The following is a 20,861-nucleotide window of genomic DNA, read 5'->3' as shown; positions in this document are numbered from 1 at the left end:
GGGAAAAAGCACCCGGGAAGGGGCAGCTGCCCCCCGCCTTGAGCACTCCAGCCCTGCTAGGGGGCTGAGGAAGGTGGGGGGCCCTGGCCACCCCCCCCCCCGGGCTCCTGCCATCCCAGGGGGGTCAGGGCTCAGCTCAGCCCTGGGGGACACAGACAGACACAGGGCTGAGCCCAGGCAGCAGCACAGGGGGAAGCAAGACACAGGCAGCACCACACCAAAAGTACAAACAGGCTTTATTGGGGCTCGGTACCCCGCAGGCGAAAGCCCCCCAGCCCCAGGCTGCCCCTGCCCGAGTGAGGAGAGAGCAGCCCCAAGCCAGGGCAGGGGGCAATGCCAAGGTGAAGGGCAAGGTTAGTGGGAAGGTTGAGGTGCCAGGGTTGGAGCCCCCCCCATCACCCAGGGGAGTACAGGCTTCACTCCCTCCCCCTAGCCAGAGCTGGTGGTGGGTTTTGGGGGGTCTGGCAGAGCCCAGGCTGCTGGGAAGGGCCAGGCCAAGCTGCAGTGAGTGCAGAAATGCAGCTGGGGTGACTCTGGCCCCCGACATGGCTGGAGGGGAGAGGCAGCAGCAATAGCTGGAGGAGGGCAGAGGGGCTGCAGGACCAACACTGCCCCAGAGAAGGCAGCTCTCCTCACCCTACCCCTGCCCTGAACCCCAGGGGTGTCTCCCCACGCACGGGCTGGGCTCAGAGCGGCCAAAGGAGCCAAGAAAGAGCAAGAGGCAGCAGCTGCTGAACCACAGGAGCCCTTTTATTGCACAGCCGAGCAGGCAGGGCACGGCCCCCTCCTCTGGCCAGAGATACAGGAGCCTGCCCCAGGGCTCAGCCCGACCCAGCCAGCGGGAGCACGGGACAGGGGGAATGAGGCCCTGGGAGCAGAGGGGAGCCCCACCACATCCCCTCCACTCCCCCCATAGGCCTTGCAGCAGCAGCTGGAGCACAGCAGGGTCCTGGACAGCTTGGGCTGGGTGGACGAGTTGATGGAGGGCAGGCACCATGGCAGAGAAACGGTGCCCGGCTCAGCAGGGCACTTCTGCTCCCCCTGCCACGCTCCAGCCTTCACCCAACCCTCAGGGAGAGCCTACGCCAAGAGTTAACGGAGCCAAGGGTGTGTTTTGATCCCTTGGGAAAGCAGAGGAAGGGGCGAAGAGAAGAGGAGGCAGTAGACGTGGGAAGGCAGCAACGGGCAGGAGAGCCAGGGCAGCACGGCCGTGCCAGTGCTCCAGGCACCGCGATGCCTGCACAGGTCGGCCCAGTCCTCTCCCCGCCTCCTGCAAAAGGGGGTCCCCAGCTCCGAGGGGCCGGGGCACATCTCCACTGGGCAACACCGCCCCATGTCACGTCTGTGCCAGCGAGAGCTCCTCCAGGCCTTCCTTCCCCAGCCGGTACCTGGCGAGGTCCTTGCGGGTGACCATGCCCACCACCTGCCAGGGAAGGGACAGGGTATGGCCCCACACTGCCATGCGGAGCCTGGGGACAAGGGCAGCATCCCCCTGAGGAGCCCAGGCCGCCTGCACGTGGGAGGCAGGGACTCACCTCGTTGCGATTGTCCACGACCACCAAGTGCCGCAGTCCCAAGGCTCGGAAGAGCTTGAACACCCGCGGGAGAGACGCCTCCTGCAAGGCAGAGCAGGGCTGTGACATCCCTGGATGGCACCCATCACCCACCTGTGACCCCGTGGCGACTGGCTCCCCGGGATGCCGGGGCGCAGAGGGGTCCCTGGCCATTACCTGAGGCACGGTGTAGGGCGAGGGGTTCATGAACTCGCTGAGGTCGATCATGCACTCGCGCTCATCCTGGGAGACGTGGATGGACTGGATGGGGGGGAAGCGGGGGTAGGCATCCCGAAAATCCTTCAGCTTCAGCCGCCGCTGCACCAGGCTCAGGTTGGCCCTCTCCACAAAAATCTTGGGAGGAGAGAGACGGTTGGGGACTGTCCCGCAGCGCTGACAGGCACTGGGGCCAGGACAGTGCACAGGGGCAGGGAGGGAAGAGGGCAGGAGCGTGGGGCAGATGGACCAGAACACCACCCTGTTTCCCGTTCACTCAGAGTTTGTGAGCCCAGTGGGGTGCAGGATGATGCTGGGGTAACCCTGGCACAGCAGCCCCCACCGTCTCCTCAGGTGAGCTGAGGGAGATGACGGACTCTCCACCAGCTCCTCCTGAGCAAGGCAGGCAGCAAGGGGCCCGAGGCAGCAGTGGGACAGGGGCACCGGGGCTCAGACACAACCCGAACAACCTCCACGCAGCATCACCCACCTTGTGCTTCAGCAGGACGATGAGCTGGGAACGCAGGATCAAACCCCGCAGTCCTGCCACCTGCGACAGAGCACCATGCATGAAACAGGGCTGGGAAGGGCGGGCAAAGGTCCCATGCCATGGCCAGCCCCCCGCTGCACCCCCTCGCAAGCGGCACCCGGCCCACCTGCGTGGCGTCAGGGTTGCTCTCCACCACCGGGAAGCCGTTGTGGTTGGAGGAGGTGTCGCTGAGGATGTCTACAACCGTGCCCACTCGCTCGATCCTCCGCAGGCAGGTGACAGGAGTGCTCATGACCTCCCTGCAGGCAAGGCTTGGTGTGAAACACAGCCCCACGGCAGCACGCCCCAAATATCCCCCCCAATACACATGCCTCCACAGCCCTCATGCCTCCTCTGTCCCCAAAACCTGCCAGGGATGTGGGGAGGGAACGCACCGCAGGCCACGCTCCCTCTGGGGAAGGAGCTGGGCTGGTGGCACCAGGGGACAGCAGGCTCCTGGGACCAAAGCGTGTCACCACCTCCATTTCCAGCTCAGGCCAACAGCACGGTCCAAAAGCTGCTGCCCCGGGAGTGGCGAGCACCCCCCAGCCCACCTACCTGGCCGTGAGGGAGTGGGACGTCACCGGGGCCTCCCAGTGCAGGAAGGGCACGCTCTGCAGCTGGATGTGCATGTCGTAGAGACCCTGCAACGAGAGCCGAGCCGTCAGGAGAAGCCTGGTGAGATGCCAAGGGGTATAGCCAGGCAGCGGCTCCCCTCCGAGAGGGGGAGCACACGCTTGTCCTGGCCCCCCCCAGCTCCCCAGTGCCCCGACCCCAATCCACAGCCTCTCGCCAGCTCCTGGCGAGCACACCAGCCCTCACCTCCACAAAATAGTCTCCCACAATCTTCGCCGTCATCAGCACCAGCATGATGGGGAAACCGTAAGTGACATTGCCTGTCGCCTCCATCATGATGACTGTGAGACTCAGCGTCATCCGCACTATCCCACCTGCGAGAGGTGCCCGAGGAGTTTGGGGGTTCAGGGGAGCAGCGAAACACAAGGTGAGGAGATAGCAAAACACCAGAGACCCCAAGTTTCTGCACGGTGATCCAGGACTGCCCGCACAGGCAGGGGTGCCCTGGACGAGCCCAGCCCTCGCTAGTGCCCCAGCGCTGCCCGTGCTCGGCAGGGTTATCAGGAAGCCGACAGCCAGGCTGGGCTTCAGCTGGGGAAGAAGCTGCACCAGGGAAGGAGGGACCCCTGTTTCCCGTGCCACCTTCACTCCAACACGAGCAGGAGGAGGCTGAGACTCCTCTGCGGGGAACTCACCTAGCTGTGCAGCAGCTCCCATCAGGGCGTACTTCCCCGGGTCAGCCCAGATCTGAGTACAGGAGAGAGAAGGGGCTGAGTCAGCTGCTGGCACCAGGGCATCCAGAGATAGCGAGCGGTGCCCTGGCCCCCAGACCCCCTTCCAAAGTGGGGAGGAGCGCCTGAGGCTGCCTGTACAGCCCAGCTGCTGGCAGGGATCCATCACGACATGGGAAAGCCCAGACCCAGCTCAAGAAGTCATCAAGTGAGGAGCCAACCCACTTCAGACTGCTGTGCCAAGCTCTCAGCCAGCTCCACACACACTTTTAGCCACAGCTCCGTGTGCCGCCTGCCCAGCAGCGAGGGAGGAGGGCTGGGTGCCACGGCTCCCCACCAGCCAGTGCCCCTTCCCACCGAGGACTCACCGAGCCTTTGGTCAGGTAGGACAGGGAGATGCCAAAGAGCCTCCCCCAGGCAGCGCCGATCAGCAGGGAGGGGATGAAGACCCCCGCAGACACCGTGAGGCCGTAGGTCCAGCAGGCCAGGAAGAAATACATCAGCGTGAACATGCCCAGCGTCATGGGGTTGTAGGAACCTGGAGCACAGAGAGAACGGGGACAGTCAGTGCCAGTCCCGCAGCCCAGAGGACACCGTGATGGGCTGCAGCTATGGGACAACAGACAGCAGCAGCCCTATGGCACCTCCCAGCAGTGAAAGTCCCTTTCATTGGGTCCACCTTCCTCCCAACACCCTCCCTTGCAGCACAAGCCTTTCAAACTGGCTCTTTAGGTTGTTTCTGCCCCCTCGAGGGCCCCCCATCTGGCTGGTGCCATCCCAAGCCTTCCCATCCCACCCAGTCCGGCACACGCCTTTCCTCCATCTCACGACCCGCGATGACCTGTCCCCTCCCAGCCCCGCGGTTCCCAGCCTCCCACGAGGCAGCGTGACGAACTTCAAAGCCCCGAGGGACAGCCAGTGCTGGAGGACGAGGTCGGGAGGACGCAGGTGCTGGTGAGCTGGCAAGGGTCCCACCACCAGCTTTGGGATCAACTCAGAGTAGGTCCTGGAAACCCTCTCCTGTCCCGCAGCTCCCACGGCTGCTCCAGCCAGTCCCAAACTGCCTCATGGCGCGGGCTGTGCCAGCACAGCAAGACCCTGCTGTCCCCAGGACTCAGCCTACCGCTATTTTAGGACTGCTGAAAAGCTCAGTCTACTTTAAACAAGGACTTTGCAACTTCTCCTTCACAGTCAACAGACCGAAGCCCTGAACCAGGGAGAGCCCAGCACTGCAGGAACAACCCTGAGACCCAGGACGGACGGTCATCGCTTGGCTTCAGGTGGCCAAGCTGCGCTCTCTGGGCTGAGGGTTTAGAAATTTGGAGCTAGGCACAAAGCTCAGACCAGCAGGCAGAGGGCATGCTGTCATTACTCTGGGTCCAAGGGAAATGGGAGCTGGAATCTGGGAGCTAAATCATATTTCTCAAGCGAATCCAAACTCCAAAATCCACCTCCGCCACCTGCCCAGAAGGTAAAGTCATTCGGGGGCAAGAGGCCCTGCTAAGTAAGAAAACAGCCAGGGACGTTTCCAGGACAGACTCCAGATAGCCAGCGAGGGTCAGACGTGCTCTCATGCAACTCGGAAACAACAGCTTGCAAACACGCACGAACAAAACCAGGTCCTCGTCCACAGGCTCCCAAGACCCCAGCCCTTTGGCCGAGCTTGTAGGTGCCACCAGGCACAGCAGCCATCCCTCCTCCTCCCACCACAGCAGGAAAGGAGCGGGCACAGTGCTTCGCCAGATCCCACCGTTCCCGTGCTGGTCACCCCCCACCTCGTCCCACAAGCGGCAAGGGAACAGGTCGGCCACCACACACGAGCCCGGCCCCGCTCCGCTTGCATGCCAGGATCTGCTCGCCGTGGGCGCGGACCTGGGGGGTCATGGAAGAGGTTGACGACACTCTTCTCAGGTGTGTTGAAGAAGGCAGTGGCCATGGAGTTGTACTCTCCATCAGCGCAGAAAAGCTGAGGGGGAAGAAAAGAGTTAGATGTGGCAGATCTGGGCTGCCCTGAGGCAGGGAAGGCTGCTGGGCTCAGGGAGGCTGCGTGCCGGCGAGGAGGCAGCGCTGGGAAGCGGACACGCCAACACCACGCGTGGGTCTCCAGCTCTGCCCGCGGTGGAGGGCATTGACTGCAGGGGAGCCAGCGAGGTCCAGTGCCACAAAACCCAGCGGGGTCTCGTCTCCCTGCTCAGCCTCTGCCCAGGCTCAGGGTGCCCCCACCACCACCCTGGGGGGCTGTTCTCCAGCATCTACCTGCAGGGGATATGCCACCGAGCTCCCCTGGATGGGCTGGCAGTCTCTCGAGCAATAAATCATGACAAACCCCACGGTCGCTGTCACTGCTGCCACCAGCATGGCCTCGACCACCTGGAGGCAGGGCCGGTGGATGTACCTGCGAAGGGAGCGGAGACGTGAGGATGGCACCCTGGGGTGCGGGCGAGACGACCCACAGCCCAGCTCAGCACATCACGCCGGGCATACAGACAGGCTGGCTGCCTCCGCTCCCTTCCCAGAGCCCTGCCAGGCTGTCCTGGTCCTGCTCTGTTCTCTGGCAAAGCTGGTGGAGGTTGGGGACCAGCAGCAAGAACAGCTTTGCCCACCCAGCTCCAGCAGATCTGCTCACCTCCCCTGCACAGAGCTGGGCACAGCTCCCACGGAAAGGTTGGTGCTGGGGGACAGTGCAGAGCCCAGAACACTGAGGCTCGTGAAGCCCCGAGCCGAGCGATTCCCTGGAAGCTGCTGCAGACCCCTCACCGCTCTGCCGCCACAGGCCATCCCCTTCCTGAGACCATGCGGCTGGCCCTGTGGTTTGACAAGCTGGTGACAAGTACTGGCTGTGCCAGACGGGGTTCTGATGCCTTTAGCAGCACGGATGCCTTTAGAAGCACGGAACAATCAGGTCCGCACAGTGTTTGCACTTCTTTGGGCCCTCACATCGCTAAAGGAAGATACTTGGAAGGGTCAGAGCAGAGGCAGGATGCTGCAGGTCACAACCTCAACTGCAGGCAGTGAGAGGCACGTGGCATCTGCCTCCCAGCTCCCAGGGGCTGCTGCTCACGTTATTTATGCGTGAGATTACAGCCTTGCTCGGGCTGGGATCGCCGCTTCGAGGGAGCACAGAAGGCACCAGCCAACCCATGCCAATCACCTTAGCCATCCACGAGCTCCTACCTGATCCGGAACATCGTTAACCAGTAATTGAGGGCGTTGAACAGGGCCCCGAGGATCCCACCTGCAAATGCAAAAGAGGGAAAGCTCAGCATGCAGGTCCCAGGCTCTCCTACGGCTGCCCAGGACACGAGGAACCTGTGGAAGCTCAAGGAGACATCAACCACCCATCCAGCAGCCCTGGGACATGTGGACGCTGTCCCCGACACCAAGAGGAGCCCGGCACCAGCAGTGGGGTGGCCGGGGGCCAGCGTCGCAGCCCTGGCACTAGGCAGGCGAGGGACAGGCCAGCTCCGCGGGGATAAGGGCTGCTCGTTTGAAAGCGAGAAGCTTCCCACGACTACGACATACTGACCCCAACTCAAGGACTTTGCAGGACACGTATTAAAGGGTCTCGCCTTTGCTACAAGGGTGAAGGTTGAGCCAGGATCCAGCTCTCGCCCCCGCGTAAGCCCCACAAGCAGCCTCTGCTCCAGAGTTTAATGGATTTCCCACTCTTCCCCAGGAAACTGGATCCCAATGCTTTTTAGACCCAGCCAGAGAACAGTGGAAATTATTCAGACTAATCAAATTGAAAGAGCAGCACTCTCTTACCAACGACTCCCATAAAGATGAAGATAGGAATTTCCTGGATCGTATATCCCATTTTCTGTAAGAAAGAAAGAAACGGGTTTCTGATCTCCTGGCCCATCTGCAGCCCCACAGCTGGTCACTGTCTGCTGGGACAGCACCAGCCCGTGCCGGTGAACGGCTTCCAGAGCTGCCCCAAAAACCTCCCCCGGACACCTTGCAGCCCCCAGACCCAGCACTGGCTGCAGAAAAACCTTCTGCTGGGGTTGGTGGAGCTCGAATCCAGCCAGATCCCACAGCCTGCTAGGGCAGAGCCTGCCACAGCCCCCGGGTGATGTTTTAAGACAGACTGGTGACCCCAAGCCGCCGTGGGCTGCTTCTAACCCCGTTCGACAGAGCCCTACACGAGGAATACCTGTGCCATACCTCGTTATCAAACCTGCCAAAGTTGATGAGCCCAGGGCTGGAGAGATCCCAAGCATTGCCGTGGTAAACGCTCAGGACAGAGTTCAGAGTGAATGTAGATATCATGGAGGCAAAGAACTGGAAAGAGATGCAGCCCAGAGTCACTGCCAGACACCTCTAGCCCCGTTCCCTCACCACACACCCCCTCACACTACCCCAAACCACCTCCCTGGGTAGGGCTTGGTACCCATGGTGGAGCAGGGCAAGAGGCCACCTTCCCTGTGGCAGCACTCTGGGCAGCTTTCCCTTGGAAAGGAGTTGGCAGCAAGATGCTCAGCCAGCTCCGAATTCGGCCCCTTAGGACCAGGGCACAGAAGGGGAGCTGGGATGCTGTTCCCTGGGACGCATTACACACGGCTGCCCAGCTGGGGCAGGGATGGCAGGAGGCCGGGGGCTGCAGGGCATCAGGGAAAAGGCAATGCCTCACGCTGGAGCCAGCAGCCCTCGATTTCCTGCTCCTGCTTTCCAGCACTTACAATTCTCCACGTCAGGAACTGGTTCCAGAAGGAAGCCCCTTCCTCCAAGCTGAAGAGGACACCACCTGCAAGTGCAAGACACAAACACCTTCACAAGGGGCTCGTGCCACAGACCCTCAGCTCACAGCACCAGCCACGGCACCCAAATTCATCCCAGCCCGTGTGCTCCACACTGCCCCAGACCTCACAGGCTCCAGCAAAGGGACCAGCACGCCCACCAAGCCACCAGTGATGTACCGATCACACTACAGCCCCTCCACTGCCCTCCTCCATCCCAGGGAGGCAACATTTGGGATCTGAGACATATGACCCCCCCTCCTCTCTTCCCAAGACCTGCGCAGCATGGCAGGACAGCTTGGAGTGGGGCCGGGCACCTGCAGTGCCCTAGGCAGATCCCGACAGCTGCCTCTGTGCAAGTGGGAGCAACCTCCCGACAAGATCCACAGGCAGGCACCTCTCAGCGTCAGAGAGCCAAGACACGTACCCACGGGGGCACCAAACGCAGCCGAGACGCCAGCAGCAGCTCCAGCCGAGACAAAATCCCTCTTTTCTGTGTCTCTGCGGAAGTACTCAAAGATCTGAAACACCGAAACAAAGGCAGGTTTAGGGCTGGCCACAGGCGTGAGCTTAGGGGAGGCACAGGGTATGCCATATACCACCCCGAGCCACCAGTGTGACCCCAAGGAACAGCCCAGTTTGGGCACAGGAGGACACCTGCAGCACAGCCCCGCAGCCCTCAACACCAACCTTGAAGTCTCGCTTTAAAGACGTGGATCTTCCCTGGGAGATCCCGGCAGCAATCACCGCTCCAGAGTGAATCATGGGTCCTTCCTACGGGCAGGAAAGCAGAGTCAGATCGGAGAAGGACGAACCCCAAGGATCGTCAGGGATGGCTGAATGCTCCTCGCCAGGTCGCAGCTCTGAAGAAGCTGGCCGGGAGGATTTCTCTCTGGGAAATGCAGACCTTGCCATTTCCCCCTCCTTAAATCCTCATTCTAGCAAGTGGCTCCCGTGGCAGCCACCTCCTCCCACCAGCAGTCCCTCCAGCCGAGGGGACAGGGGCTTCCCTCGATCCCAGCAAGCCAGAAAGGTCCCAACGGGGCACCCAGGTCTCCCCATCTAACTTTTGCAGGGACAACCACCGATGGACATAGGCTGCTGCTCTCCCGTCCTTGGCCGAGCCGCACACAGGCTGGCTCGGTGGCACCGTGTGCCTCGGGGGCTCCCCAAACCCAGCCATGCCGCAGGCACCTCGGCCAGCTGAGCAGGAAGTAAAATCGGGAAGTCACTGCAGGGCCCCCAACGCCTCGTCCCCAGCGCAGGGCCGGTAACAGGCTGCGGCAGACGTGCCAGCAGCGTGTCACACCACGCCAGCAGCGTGTCAGAGAGCGCTTTGTGCACATCACCTTCCCAACGGCAAGGCCGCCGACCACCGAGAGGATCACCCCGCAGACTTTGATCACCAGGGTCTGCAAAACAGAGAGGACAGGCACAGCGCGTCACAGGGGCGGCATGAGGAACACGACCACGGCAGCCACGGGGGACACGGACCCAGCCAGCTGCTGGGGAAGGAGCCAGCGAACCCGAGGAACTTGTGATTCTCAGCCCCTCATTGTGGCCATGGAGTTGGGCAACTTTCTTCTGGGCCAGAGCAAAAAATGACCCAAAGCTGCTCTTCCCAGCACCAGCTGCCCATCCCAGGGCAGGAGGTTTAACTGCCCGACACAGGGGGGGAACAGCTACGGAGCCGGGCAGCGCGGCAGGGGGCTCGTGTCAGCTCCCTCTGCCGCAGCACAGGCAGGGACCACCCCGTGAGGACCCCATCCCAGGCAGAAGCCATGCATCCCACCACCTCCCACGTCCTACCTTGAGGCGGACAACGTGCGGGATCTTCACACCATTGAGGTAGCATTTGATCTGGGGAATGCCGCTGCCGGCTGCGACGGGCTGCAAGGAGCAGGGAGAGCGTTAGCGGCTGCCATGTACAGGATGGGGACACGCTGGCCACCTGACCCTTGTTCATCAGCACAGGGCACACCAAGCACACCCTCGAGGAGGCTCAAAGACGGGGCCAAAGCCTCCCTACAGGCTCTGGAGGTGGTGCCCCTAAGAGCAAATGTGTCAGGAGGGAAGGAGCTGGCTGGGTTCTTGGGGGTGTTAGGGTGTCCCCACCACCGTGCCATGGCGAGAGGCCCAGTGCTGCAGGAGGCTCACGCTTGGTGGCCAGGGCCAAGCCACAGGGAAGACACTGCTGACTCAGAGCAGCCCGTGGGGAGCCATCGGCCCATCCCGGTCATAACCTGCCCCCGTCTCTGGCTCGTCCTCCCGAGTGTGTCCCCGAGGCACCCGACCAGCCTGCTCTCTGCAGGCACTCATGTACGCCCAACGCGGAGAGGCTGAGCCGGGGCCAAGGCTTGCAAGAGCTGCGTCTGCACCCAAGGCTGGAGCACACCTCTGCCCCAGGCCACCAGGGAAGGGCAGCACATCCCACCAGTCTGACAACCCAGGAGAAGCTCAACAGCATAGCTGGAGCCAACACCAAGGGATCGGGGCTACCAAGAGCCAATCTGGCAGAAATACATTTGCCTGTTTTCTGGAGACATGATCCTGCTTCCCCCACGTAAAGAGCTGGTGCAGGAGACATGGGGGTACCCACCCAGGCCACTTCCAAACTCTTACCTCTATGAAAGCAACAATCACGGAGCCCACCATCACCACGCTGGCGTTCAGGGTGGCCCAAAGTAACAGGGAGAAAGACAGGCCCCCTTTCTCTGTGAACTTGTCGATGTCTGGGGAAGCAGCTCAAGGAAAGGCCAGTATCAGTTGGGTACCATCCCTCCCACCATGATAAAACATCACTAAAATGTTTCTTGGACCCAGCCACAGCTCAGCCCCACGGCAGGACCTTGGGCGGCAGAGTCTGTGCCGCCAAACCCAGGCGAGGAAGCGCTGCCCTATCCCCCGGCACACTGCTCGTGGCTACCAGGAGCAGAGATCCTGCAGCTCCTGACTGGCCGGTGGCCACTGCTCCATGGGAGGATACTGCCCTTCACCACCCGGTACTTCAGCCCAGCCAGGTTCTCCACCACGATGTCGATGAAGCAGGCGACGAGGCCAGTGAGGATGCCGATCATGGCACAGATGACCCAGCGCTTGATCTCTACTGTCCGGAAAGCCTGAGGGACAGACAGCCATCGGACCCCGCTGCCACCCCGCCCGGCCCCCGCTGACACTCGGGGGGACTCCAACCCATCTGGCCACCCTCCCCAACACAGCCCTAAGCCACAGGCTCTGAGGAGAGCTGCCCAGGGAAAATCGATGCTGGCTGAGCTGGGATTGCAAAGCACGGCCACAATTTACTTATTTTAAGCCAGTGCCCTCGCACCTCTGTGGGATCCCTAACACCAGGTGGGCTTTTCCAGCTCGCCTGCCTCCCTCCTGTTCGGCTTCTTGCTGCAGCACTGACTCCCAAAGCCCCTGGGGCAGATGCTTCACAGGGCTCCAAGAAGTCCTTCTGCTCAGGGACCTGCCCCGTCCTGCCCAGCAATGCCACCATGCTCCCATTTGAAGCATCCTATGCTGGATTCTTGCTCCTGAAGTTTTATGGCTTGTCACAAGCTGGTCAGTGCCCAAAAACCCACCCTGGCTCAAGCGCTGCTTTGAGCATGATCGTCTCTGGGGCAGAGAAGCCCCCCAGCCGCTGGGCAGGGGGCGGAACAGCTTCCCCGGGCCATCCTGGCTGCAGGGACAGTGGGCAACCGGTTCGCGGCAAAACTCACCGTGTGGTTTATCCTCCTCTCCTCCTCCAGGAACAGCTGGTTTTCACTGTTGTCATAGTCCAGGCTCTAGTTCAGGAAAGGGAGATGCTGTTAGCGTCTAGCGCAGGGGAAGAGACGCCTGTGCTGGGGACGGCTGCCCTCAGACCCTCCCCCTGCCCCTCCACACCTCCCTGTCATTTTCCTCCCTCGACCCTGCTCCTTTCCCGCCGAAGCCCCCCTAGCTGGGCAGCCACGAGCCCTCACCCCACGTACCTCACCAGCTGCATCCCAGAGGACAGAGCCAAGATGTGGGGGAAGAGGGGCACTTACCTCGTACTTGAGCGACAGGAGCTTCTCGTTGTGGGGGATCTCGTTGGGATGCTGCCGTGGGAGCTCCGTCTCCTGTGGGACACGATGCACAGGTTAGGAGGGCCAGGTCCGAGTCCGACCCTCCTCCCTGCCACGGAACTGCTGGTTTAATGCTGGTTTTCACACTCAGGAGAGGTGAGGAACACTGCAGAGACCCGAGCCCTAGCGCAAGCTGCCCAGCAGGCCAGGCTCTGGGATGATTTTCCACCAGCTGGTGGATGTATGGGATTTAAGGCAGCTGGCACAGGCTGTCAGGCGTACGCCCTTGCCCACCACCTCTCCACCCCCCGGGCAGACGGAGGGTTTGCCCAGCCGGGTACCACGCTGCCATGTTGACCCAGCGTCACCTCCGAGCAGCTCCGGCGGAGGCCAGCCTTTCACCTCGGCAGGAAATTCCTTTGGCCAAAAGCAAGGAGCTATTTCAAGCAGGCCCATGTTTTTGGGCGGAAACCAAATTCTGGTTCCCAAATGCCTTTGGCCACTCAAGCTGTTCCCAGCTCCGAATTAGGGTGTTTACTGGGGTGGGGGGGTGGGGGGGTGGGGTGTGTGCAGCAGTACCCCGCACCCTTCCCTGGCCCCACATTACAGCTATGGCCAAAGCCAGCCCACCCTTTCCTCCGAGGTGCCGGATTAAGACATATTTCTTCCCATTTCAGAATTCCACAAGAAACATTTAGCAAAAGTCTTCCTCCCATTTGCTCTTCTTACCACTCCAGAGCTGAGGCAGGAACATCTGGGGGAGAAAAGCTTCTCAGGTGTGCACAGAGGGGGAATAACTTGAAACTTGAGAGTTTTTGCAAGATCCCCCGTCTGCCACTAACCCTGTCCCCAGGTCTGAGACTGTCCCACCATACATCCCCTCCCTTGCCTTCGCGCTGGGCAGCGGGCAAGAGAAGCCGCTTGGAGCTCTCACGACAAGAAAGAACTCTCTTCCCACGCCGCTAGATTCTACGTTCACTCCCTCGGGAGAAAGGTTCCTGTGCCAGCGGGTCAGTGCTGCCGCCCAGAGAGGTGCAGGGGACCACGATGTCCTCAGGCCAGCGCTGCGGCAGAGAGGAAGCAGCAATGGTCGAGGCAGAGGGGCAGCCAGCTGCCTGCGCGATGAAGATTGCCCAGCCCAGGAGGGAGCACCGGAGCCCTCGTGGGACAAGGGAGATACGGAGCGGGGACAAAAGCAGCCGTTAGTGCTCTAAGTAATGGCGGGCCCCTTTCTGTGCCACTCACCAGCTCACGGATGTCCTCGTTGAGGTCCACATTGCTCAGCTGCCCGATGCGCAGGAAGGAGGAAGAAGTGAGCTGAGGACAGAAGGGAAAACGGGGTCAATTCCTGAACGCGCCGCAAGCCTTGGCAGAGGGAAGGAGCAGGCTTGTGGGTGCTCGTGCTCTGCCCCCCCACTGAGCTCTGCCTGTCTGCCCACCTCCGGAACCCCCCCGAAGCACAGCACCCATGGATGGCTGCTCTCAAAGGACACAGCGAGGAGATGGGACCCGCCGCCCCAGAGGGAGCACAAGGCAGCAGCAGCCTGCTGGGGTTTGGGCGAGCTGCTCCAACCTGTTGGCTGGCAGAGCCGCCTCGTCCCAGGGAAGGTTCCAGCCAGCGGCAGCTCCTTTGGGACTGGCAGCCGGCAGCCCTGAGGTCCGGCAAGTCACCAACAGCCTCGGGCCGAGGCAGCAACCGTGCGGGCAGCAAACCCGTGCCGAGCAGCACGTTCCGCACTCCCCTGGAGCCAGGGAGGGACAGACCCCCGAACAGCAAGCTCTGTGGTCACAAGCACACGAAGACCTGCCGGGGCCATTCCTCAGCCGGCATGGCTGGCCAGCGATAAGGGATGGCCGGGGGCACGTTTGGCTCTGCCATCTGCCTCGTAGGAGCGTTCCCAGCTAGGGAGATGAGCACGTTGGCGTGTTCATCTCCGTGTGAGCACCGGGAACCAGAGCGATGGCCGGGCCGGCTGCCAGCCAGCGCACACCAGAGGAAGCGGGGCACATTGCTCCAGCGCAGCCTCGGGGACACCCTGATGGCCTCTCCAAGCCGTCCCCTGCACAACGTTGGGAAGGAGTATTTGCATCTCCCTCTGGGGAGCCGGTTCTCCTTTCGCTGGTGACCACTCCGGCTCGTTACTGGCAGTGCAATTGCGTAACGTGGGAGTTTTTGGACTATTTGGGGCACCTGGCCCATGGTCTCCTGGCCGATGCAGACAAGGGCTTGGGCCACGGCCGAGCCAGCCGCCAGCTGGGCAGTGCCGCGAGGGGACCCGGCAGAAGCCGGCAAGCTGCCGTCAACCCTCCGCCGTTGTGAAACACGGGAATGCACAAGGGTGCGAGCGCTAAGTACAGCCCAAACACCATTTCTCAACATTAAGATCTTCCCCTCCAGAGCCTCGCCCCTCCCCAGCTGCCAGGCTAAAGGACTGGAGAATAAAAGAGGGACGAGGAGCAACAGCGGGGCCCTGGCACGTCAATCCCTCTCTGCTGGCAGATCCCAGATCGAGCCCCTGCTGCTTTAATCCCCACCGATCCAGTCTGGAACGCACAGGCCAGGGCAGCCAGGAGCCGCGCACGTCACTGCAGACGAAGAATATCCCTTTGTGTTTGCAGCCTGACCTATTTTCCCATTTCTCCATCTGTTCCACGTTCTCCTTCACTCCCTGACCTGCAGGCAGGTTTTGCCCCAGCTTCTCAGACCCCCTTTTGTCCCCAGCAGCCTGAGCCCACAGGAGGAACTGAGCACAAAGTGCTCCACGCAGCCGTTTTTGGACATCGGTTTGGTGACACCAGCCTAGGCTTTGGAAACGGTCACTCGTGCCACGTCCCCTGCTCACGCCTGGGCTCAGACCTCAGGCACCAAGACCTCAGGCAGCGCTGGCCCTTCAGGGAAATTGCCCTTCTGCTAGCCATGGGGGTCCACAGAAAAACCAAACGTGGCTGAACCGGTGACACCCCCCCCAACCACCCCCCTTCCCTACGGAGCGAGCGGCCAGGGCACAGCAGCTCCGCTCCCAACGGATTAGGCAGCAGCAGGACCCAAACACAGACAAAGGGAAAGGAGTTGCAGATGAACCTGGAGCTGAACTTCGTTAGACAAGCAGTGTGTTCTAATGTGCACACACACACCCCCTCCCCAAGTCCTGGCACCCCTCCAGCATCCAGACGGGCCAAATCGCTCTGCGAGCGAAGGGCTGGCTTCCGTCTCGCCCGGCACGGGGATCACATGCTGGGAGGATAGGAAAAAGCTACTTCCATCAGCACCCATCTTTTATAAGAGGAACAGCGGGGATTCAGGCAGCCAGGAGCCGAGACAGAAGGTTATTTGTGCGCAGCTCAAAGGTTCACCGAGCACACGGACAGTGCTACCCTCCCTTGAATGTTTTTCAAACTCAGGCCAAGACAGCTGCTGATCCCGGGCACATATGATGTTGGTGTGACTGCGGTATGATTATCTCCGTACAACAACCGGCACTGTTGCCCAAACCCAAAGGACGCAGAGGTTAATCCTGTCCCAGGAGAGGCTCTCAGGCCAGCTGAGCCGGCCCCTGACAGCAGCAGACGAACAGCGGTGGCACCCACCCCTCAGCACTCGCCCCATTTGGGTGGTAGTGATAATTCCTTACCCGTTTTAAGCCCCGCAAAGAGATGTCTGGTGCCTTGATCTGGACCAATGCTGCTTAACGCCTTTGTCAGCAGGGTGGTCGGTACGCTGGTGGGCTGCTCTGAGGAGGGACCTCACCAGGCTGCAGGGAAGCCCTCAAAGTTCAACAGAGGCAAAAAGAAAGCCCTGCACCTCGGATGGATGTGCCCCAGCAGTTAGAAAGCAGCTTTGCTGAAAAAGTCTTGCAGCGAGTCCGGCGGACAAGTCGAAGAGGAGTCAGCAGCACACACCTGCAGTAGAGGTGGTCAACCACCTCCTAGACGGTGCAAGACCAGAGCCAGCAGGTCCAGGGAACAGATCCCATCCCTCTGCTGGCACCTGCCAGAGCACGCCTGGGACTTGATGTCCCGTCTGGGCTCCCCAGGACCAGAAAGGCACAGAAACACTGGAGCGAGTCCAGCAAGACAGCCAGGGGCTGGGACATGTGGTAAGACGTAAGAGGAGAAGCTAGGAGATCTTCTTGCTGTTCCCAGTCAGCTAATGAGAGGCTACAGGGAAGATGGAGCCAGACTTTCCTTGAAGCTTCGCACTGATAGGACAAGAAGCAGTGGACAAGTCGCAGCAAGGGAACTTCTGCTTAGATATCAGAGAGAAACGTTCACCCCGAGGGTGGTGATGCACTGGGGCCAGAGAAGGTGCAGGATCTCTGTCTCTGGAGACCCAAATCTCCACTGGATGTGGCCCTAAGTGACCTGCTCTAACAGATCCACTCTTGGCAAGGGCTGCACTAGAGACCTCCCGAGGCCCCTTCCCTGTACACCACGCTGCCGCCCGCTCCAGCACTGCTCCGAGACAGGCGAGAGAAAACTCAGGATCAATCCCAACAAGAAAAAAAAAAAAACCACCTGGCAGAAAGTCTTGACCACCACCTTCTACTCATGCCCCTAAAGGACCATCTCCGAGGTGGGGCAGCGGCAGCTGAATGCAGATCCTGGCACCAGCCTGGAGCACCACGGGTTAGGGAGGGAGACGGCAGCACCGCTGCCAGCATCCCGCTTTGGCAGAGGTGACAAGGAGCCACGCCGCCATACGCGACGCCACAGCAGCGGTTTAGCTCCGAGCAGAGCAAAGAGCAATCCCTGTTTGCGAACAGCAGAATGACTTCAGTCGGCTGAAACGCCGCAGAAGCAACCCGGGCTGCGCGCACAGCGACCTGGCAGTGCCTCCCAACGTCACTCTGAAGAACCGTAAACAGGGTGCGTCGGACCGTGCTCCACAGCCGATTTCCACTGCCAGCGAGGCCGTTCCCTGCAGGACATCACCCCCCCAGTGACCACTGCCTGGCGTGAAGACACCCCCCGCCCCATACACCATCCCTTATCGCCGTCCTGCTGCTCACTAACGGACTGGAAGCACGTGGCTTTCTGTTATCAATGAGATAAAGCGTGGCACAGACCGCATCAGGAGCCCACAGCAGTATTGCAGAAGCAGCAGGAGGGAAGGAAGAGGATTTCCAACCCCCAGGGCCTTCTTGGCCCCAGCGCGCTCTGCTGAGGAGCCCCCAGTACCTGCTCAGGTGGGAAGGAGGGCTTTGGGCTGCGTCATCGGGCCTCTGACGCGCAAGCACGGCTGCGATGGGCTCTGCACCACGCAGCCATTGTCCCTGAAACACACATCCCTGAAACACATCCAGGAGAGAACAAAGCTCCTCACCTCCAGGTCCATAAGTTGGGAGAAAGCACCCGGACTCACCCCGCGGTGTCACCACCCAGCTGCGATTCTGCTTCCAGCCTGACACTCCCACGTGCGAGGGGACACACAACCTGCGGCCCATCCGCCGGGAATCAGGGCTCGCCCAGCAGACTTCTCTTTTTCACCCTCCCCCAAGAGAGCACCCTCCCCTACCAAGATTTTCTGATTGCAGCCAGCGCGGCAGCTCTCGGGCATCGCCACCCAGCCACAAAGGCTGCGTTTTACACCCTGTTACTTGGAGTTAAAGAAAACAAGACCGACAACACCGAGAGATGCAGAATAAACACACAAAGGTTAACAAGGAGGAGCCGTGCACCAGCAGCAGGCTGGTTCTCAGTTTGGGGACCCCCTGCCCACACGCCCCCCGTTCCAGGCACCCTCTGAGCAGAAGCATTATACCAATCCCAAAGCCGAGGCATTTTGGCACAGATACAGAGCACATCCTCAATGAGTAGCAAAGGAGAAGTGTTCTTTTTCAAAAAATGCCTAACAGTGGAAACTGGCTGCTCTTACTAAAGCTGTCCAGCCACTTCTCGGCCCGAGAGCCGACACACATGGCTCGAGAACACAGGAGAGGGGCAGCCCAGGCGCAGGCGTGATGCTCAGACATACAGGCAGCCTCTCACTTCTTAATATGCTCAAGACATTAGAAAGTCCTGGTGAGAGGACGAAGGCTCAGTCAGCCCCGGAGCAGCGCCCAGAGCCCCAAAACTGTAGGAGACCTCTGGCACAGCCCTGTGGCATCCCCTTTACCGTCACGGGTGTCTTTATCCAGTTCCTCCTCACCTCCTGCCCACAAGAGCTGGGTCTCAGTCTCTCACAGCAGTCAGCTGGAGAACTAAAGACCCATTTCCTTTTGTCACTTTAAGATCACTTTCATTTCCATTAAACGAGCACGTGAGAAAGGGAAGAAGCTCTGCTGGGGACATTTTTATTGTATTACCACAACCCCAGTTTAAGTCTCCTGTGAGCCAAGCAGCTCCAGTCTCTTTGTTTCTCTGCTAAAGCTGCCCTACCTTCACTTTTCAATCTACAGGACTATATGGCATCTAGGTCAAAGGACCGTCTGAGGGAGAGAAGCAGCTGCCCTATGCCAGGAGGCAGCTCCTGTGCTACAGTGACAATCCAACCATTTCTTCCAAGCCACCAGGAAAACCCCTTCCTAACTAACCTGCAGCCACGAGGTCTGGTTAATCCCTATTTTAACCCCCTTCAGACCTGCAGAGCTCACCACGTGGTCTTTAAAGACACCATGTGCTGTAAACACACGGAGTCCCGCTGTACCGGCTAGGAAGATTATTTTTATTTTCACATCAGAACAGCTGCAACGGCGCGGGTGACTCCTTCCAGCCGCCATGCCCCGCTCCCGCAGCGCCACGCTAGGTACTTCCAGCCTAACGAACCCTGAATTTCCCTCTAATTAGCCTGCTGTTCTGACTTGCCCAGGAGCAGGGCGGCACAGAATCACGCTCGGTGAGATGTCCCTGCTAACGGCTGCCAAAGGCTGGCACCACTCCTTCTCCTCCTCTTCCTCCTCCTCCAAGCTCAGGCCTCCCAGCAAACTCTTCATATTCAAGGACATCACCCAGAGGCAGCCCCTCTCCCACCCGGCGCTGGTACGGAAGCGCCCCGTGGACCCGGCCTGACGTCCTGCCCAGCCCAGGGCCCTCACCCGGCACGGCCTGCCCAGCCACAGCTTCGCTCTGAAACAGGCACCGAGCGCCTCGGCCGGAGCCACGGCGTGCTTCAGTTCACCGCACCGCAGGCGGAGGAGAACCTGCTAGGCAAACTGCCCGAGTAACAGCCTCCGGGTGCACCGGAGAGGAGTTTCTCTTCTGTTAATTACCCAAAATTAATTTGCAAGAAGGAATTGGCCTCCCCGTGTTTGTAACATGTCCCGCTCTGGACTCGCTTCTTGCCAGTGTAGCTCCGTACGCACGACACGACGTCCGCCACCACGCCAGCGTTAGACACTCTTTGCGTTTGAGCCCAACACGTTGGTTTGGGCATCGGCAGCGTGCAGGCAACAGGCTCTCTCACAGGACGACGTTCGTTAGTGGAAACGAAGGGGAAGCAGGAGCAGGCCCGTGCTCGGCACAGGGCCTGGCTGGCAGGGCCCCGTCTCCGCTGCAGCCAGGCTGAGCGCCGGGCAGGAGCCGGCCCCGCGGAGCTGCGGCAGGGCCCCGGCTGGGCATCGGCACCGCTGTGCGCTGGCACCTCGTGATGGGAGCCGGCCATGGCGGCACTGCCCCGCTGCGCAGCGGGCACCGGGCGGTGAGTCAGGCCCCACGCTCAGATTTTCCCCCGCGAGTGACCCAAGAGCCCCGTGCCTTGGCCATGGCTCCTTCCTGGCTTCTCCCCGCACCGGGCCCTGCCACGTTCTGCTTTCCCCGGCTCGGGGGAGCCCGGAGGGGCCCCGACCTTCCCCCGGGGCTGTTCGGGGAGCAGAGCCCCGGCACCCCGCGGCTCCTCGACGGCAAGCCCCCGCCCAGCCCCGGGGCAACGAACACGGTTAAAAGCCACGGGGGAACGGGACGCGGACACAACCCAAGCCCGGCCACTACCCCCTCTGGGCGTAGGGAGCCCCGGGACGGAGCAGAACTGCCCCCGGTGCGCCGGTACCTCCCTCCCGGTGCTGGTACCCACCTGCCGGGCGCCACCCGCCGCCCCGGGGCCGGTACCGTTGAGCAGCGGGGTGGTCTCGCCCACGTGTTGGTCGTCCTCCTCGTCGTCGTCGCCGTCGCGGCCGGACCAGGACACCTTCTTGGCGACGTTGGCCATGCGGGGCAGCAGCACCACGCACCTCCGCCGGCCCCTGCCTCACCGGCCGGTCATGTGACCGCCGGGCCACCGCCCTCACGTGAGCGCTACGGCGGCCGGCGGGGGCCTCCCTGCCCCGCGGCACCATGGGAGTTGTAGTCCCGCCGGTAGGCCTCACACACCACCCCCCCCTCCCGCGCCGCTTCCCCGGAGAAGGGCCCTGCGCCCGTCCCCGGCCTGTCCCGCGGTGAGGTCCCCGGGGAACGCGGGGCTCGGGGAACAGCCGGAGCCGGCGCTGCTCCAGGGCAGCCATTTGGGAATGTTTTGTGTGCTTCACCCGAGCCCC

At 61.3% G+C, this 20,861-nt stretch overlaps 1 protein-coding gene across 1 annotated transcript; it reads right to left on the bottom strand.

Annotated features, from left to right (window-relative positions):
• Nucleotides 1-729: 729 nt before the first annotated feature.
• On the bottom strand, nt 730-20,600 carry CLCN7 (chloride voltage-gated channel 7). Its single transcript, XM_054843320.1, has 25 exons — nt 20,402-20,600; nt 13,639-13,710; nt 12,376-12,447; nt 12,067-12,132; nt 11,331-11,463; nt 10,967-11,076; nt 10,154-10,234; nt 9,694-9,756; nt 9,035-9,118; nt 8,772-8,865; nt 8,288-8,352; nt 7,773-7,889; nt 7,371-7,425; nt 6,780-6,840; nt 5,862-6,000; nt 5,478-5,571; nt 3,974-4,143; nt 3,570-3,621; nt 3,121-3,248; nt 2,857-2,942; nt 2,426-2,558; nt 2,260-2,319; nt 1,731-1,907; nt 1,536-1,616; nt 730-1,423 (listed from the first exon to the last, which is right to left on the bottom strand). The coding sequence occupies exons 1-25, from the start codon at nt 20,534-20,536 to the stop codon at nt 1,337-1,339; spliced, it is 2,415 nt and encodes an 804-aa protein (XP_054699295.1). The 5' UTR covers nt 20,537-20,600; the 3' UTR covers nt 730-1,336.
• Nucleotides 20,601-20,861: the final 261 nt, after the last annotated feature.

Source organism: Grus americana, chromosome 15, assembly GCF_028858705.1.
Source record: "Grus americana isolate bGruAme1 chromosome 15, bGruAme1.mat, whole genome shotgun sequence".
Lineage (NCBI taxonomy): Eukaryota > Metazoa > Chordata > Aves > Gruiformes > Gruidae > Grus > Grus americana.
The sequence above is the reverse complement of the archived record's forward strand: the minus strand, read 5'-3'. Positions and strand labels throughout refer to the sequence as shown.

What these genes read in the sequence shown, in the direction of transcription:
- CLCN7 (XM_054843320.1), bottom strand. Translation starts at nt 20,536, where the DNA reads ATGGCCAACGTCGCCAAGAAGGTGTCCTGGTCCGGCCGCGACGGCGAC. An exon ending in TGCGTTTGGTGCCCCCGTGG is followed by an intron (nt 8,353 to 8,771) that starts GTACGTGTCTTG and finishes TTGCACTTGCAG; the next exon opens with GTGGTGTCCTCTTCAGCTTG. An exon ending in TCGTGGACAATCGCAACGAG is followed by an intron (nt 1,424 to 1,535) that starts GTGAGTCCCTGC and finishes CTTCCCTGGCAG; the next exon opens with GTGGTGGGCATGGTCACCCG.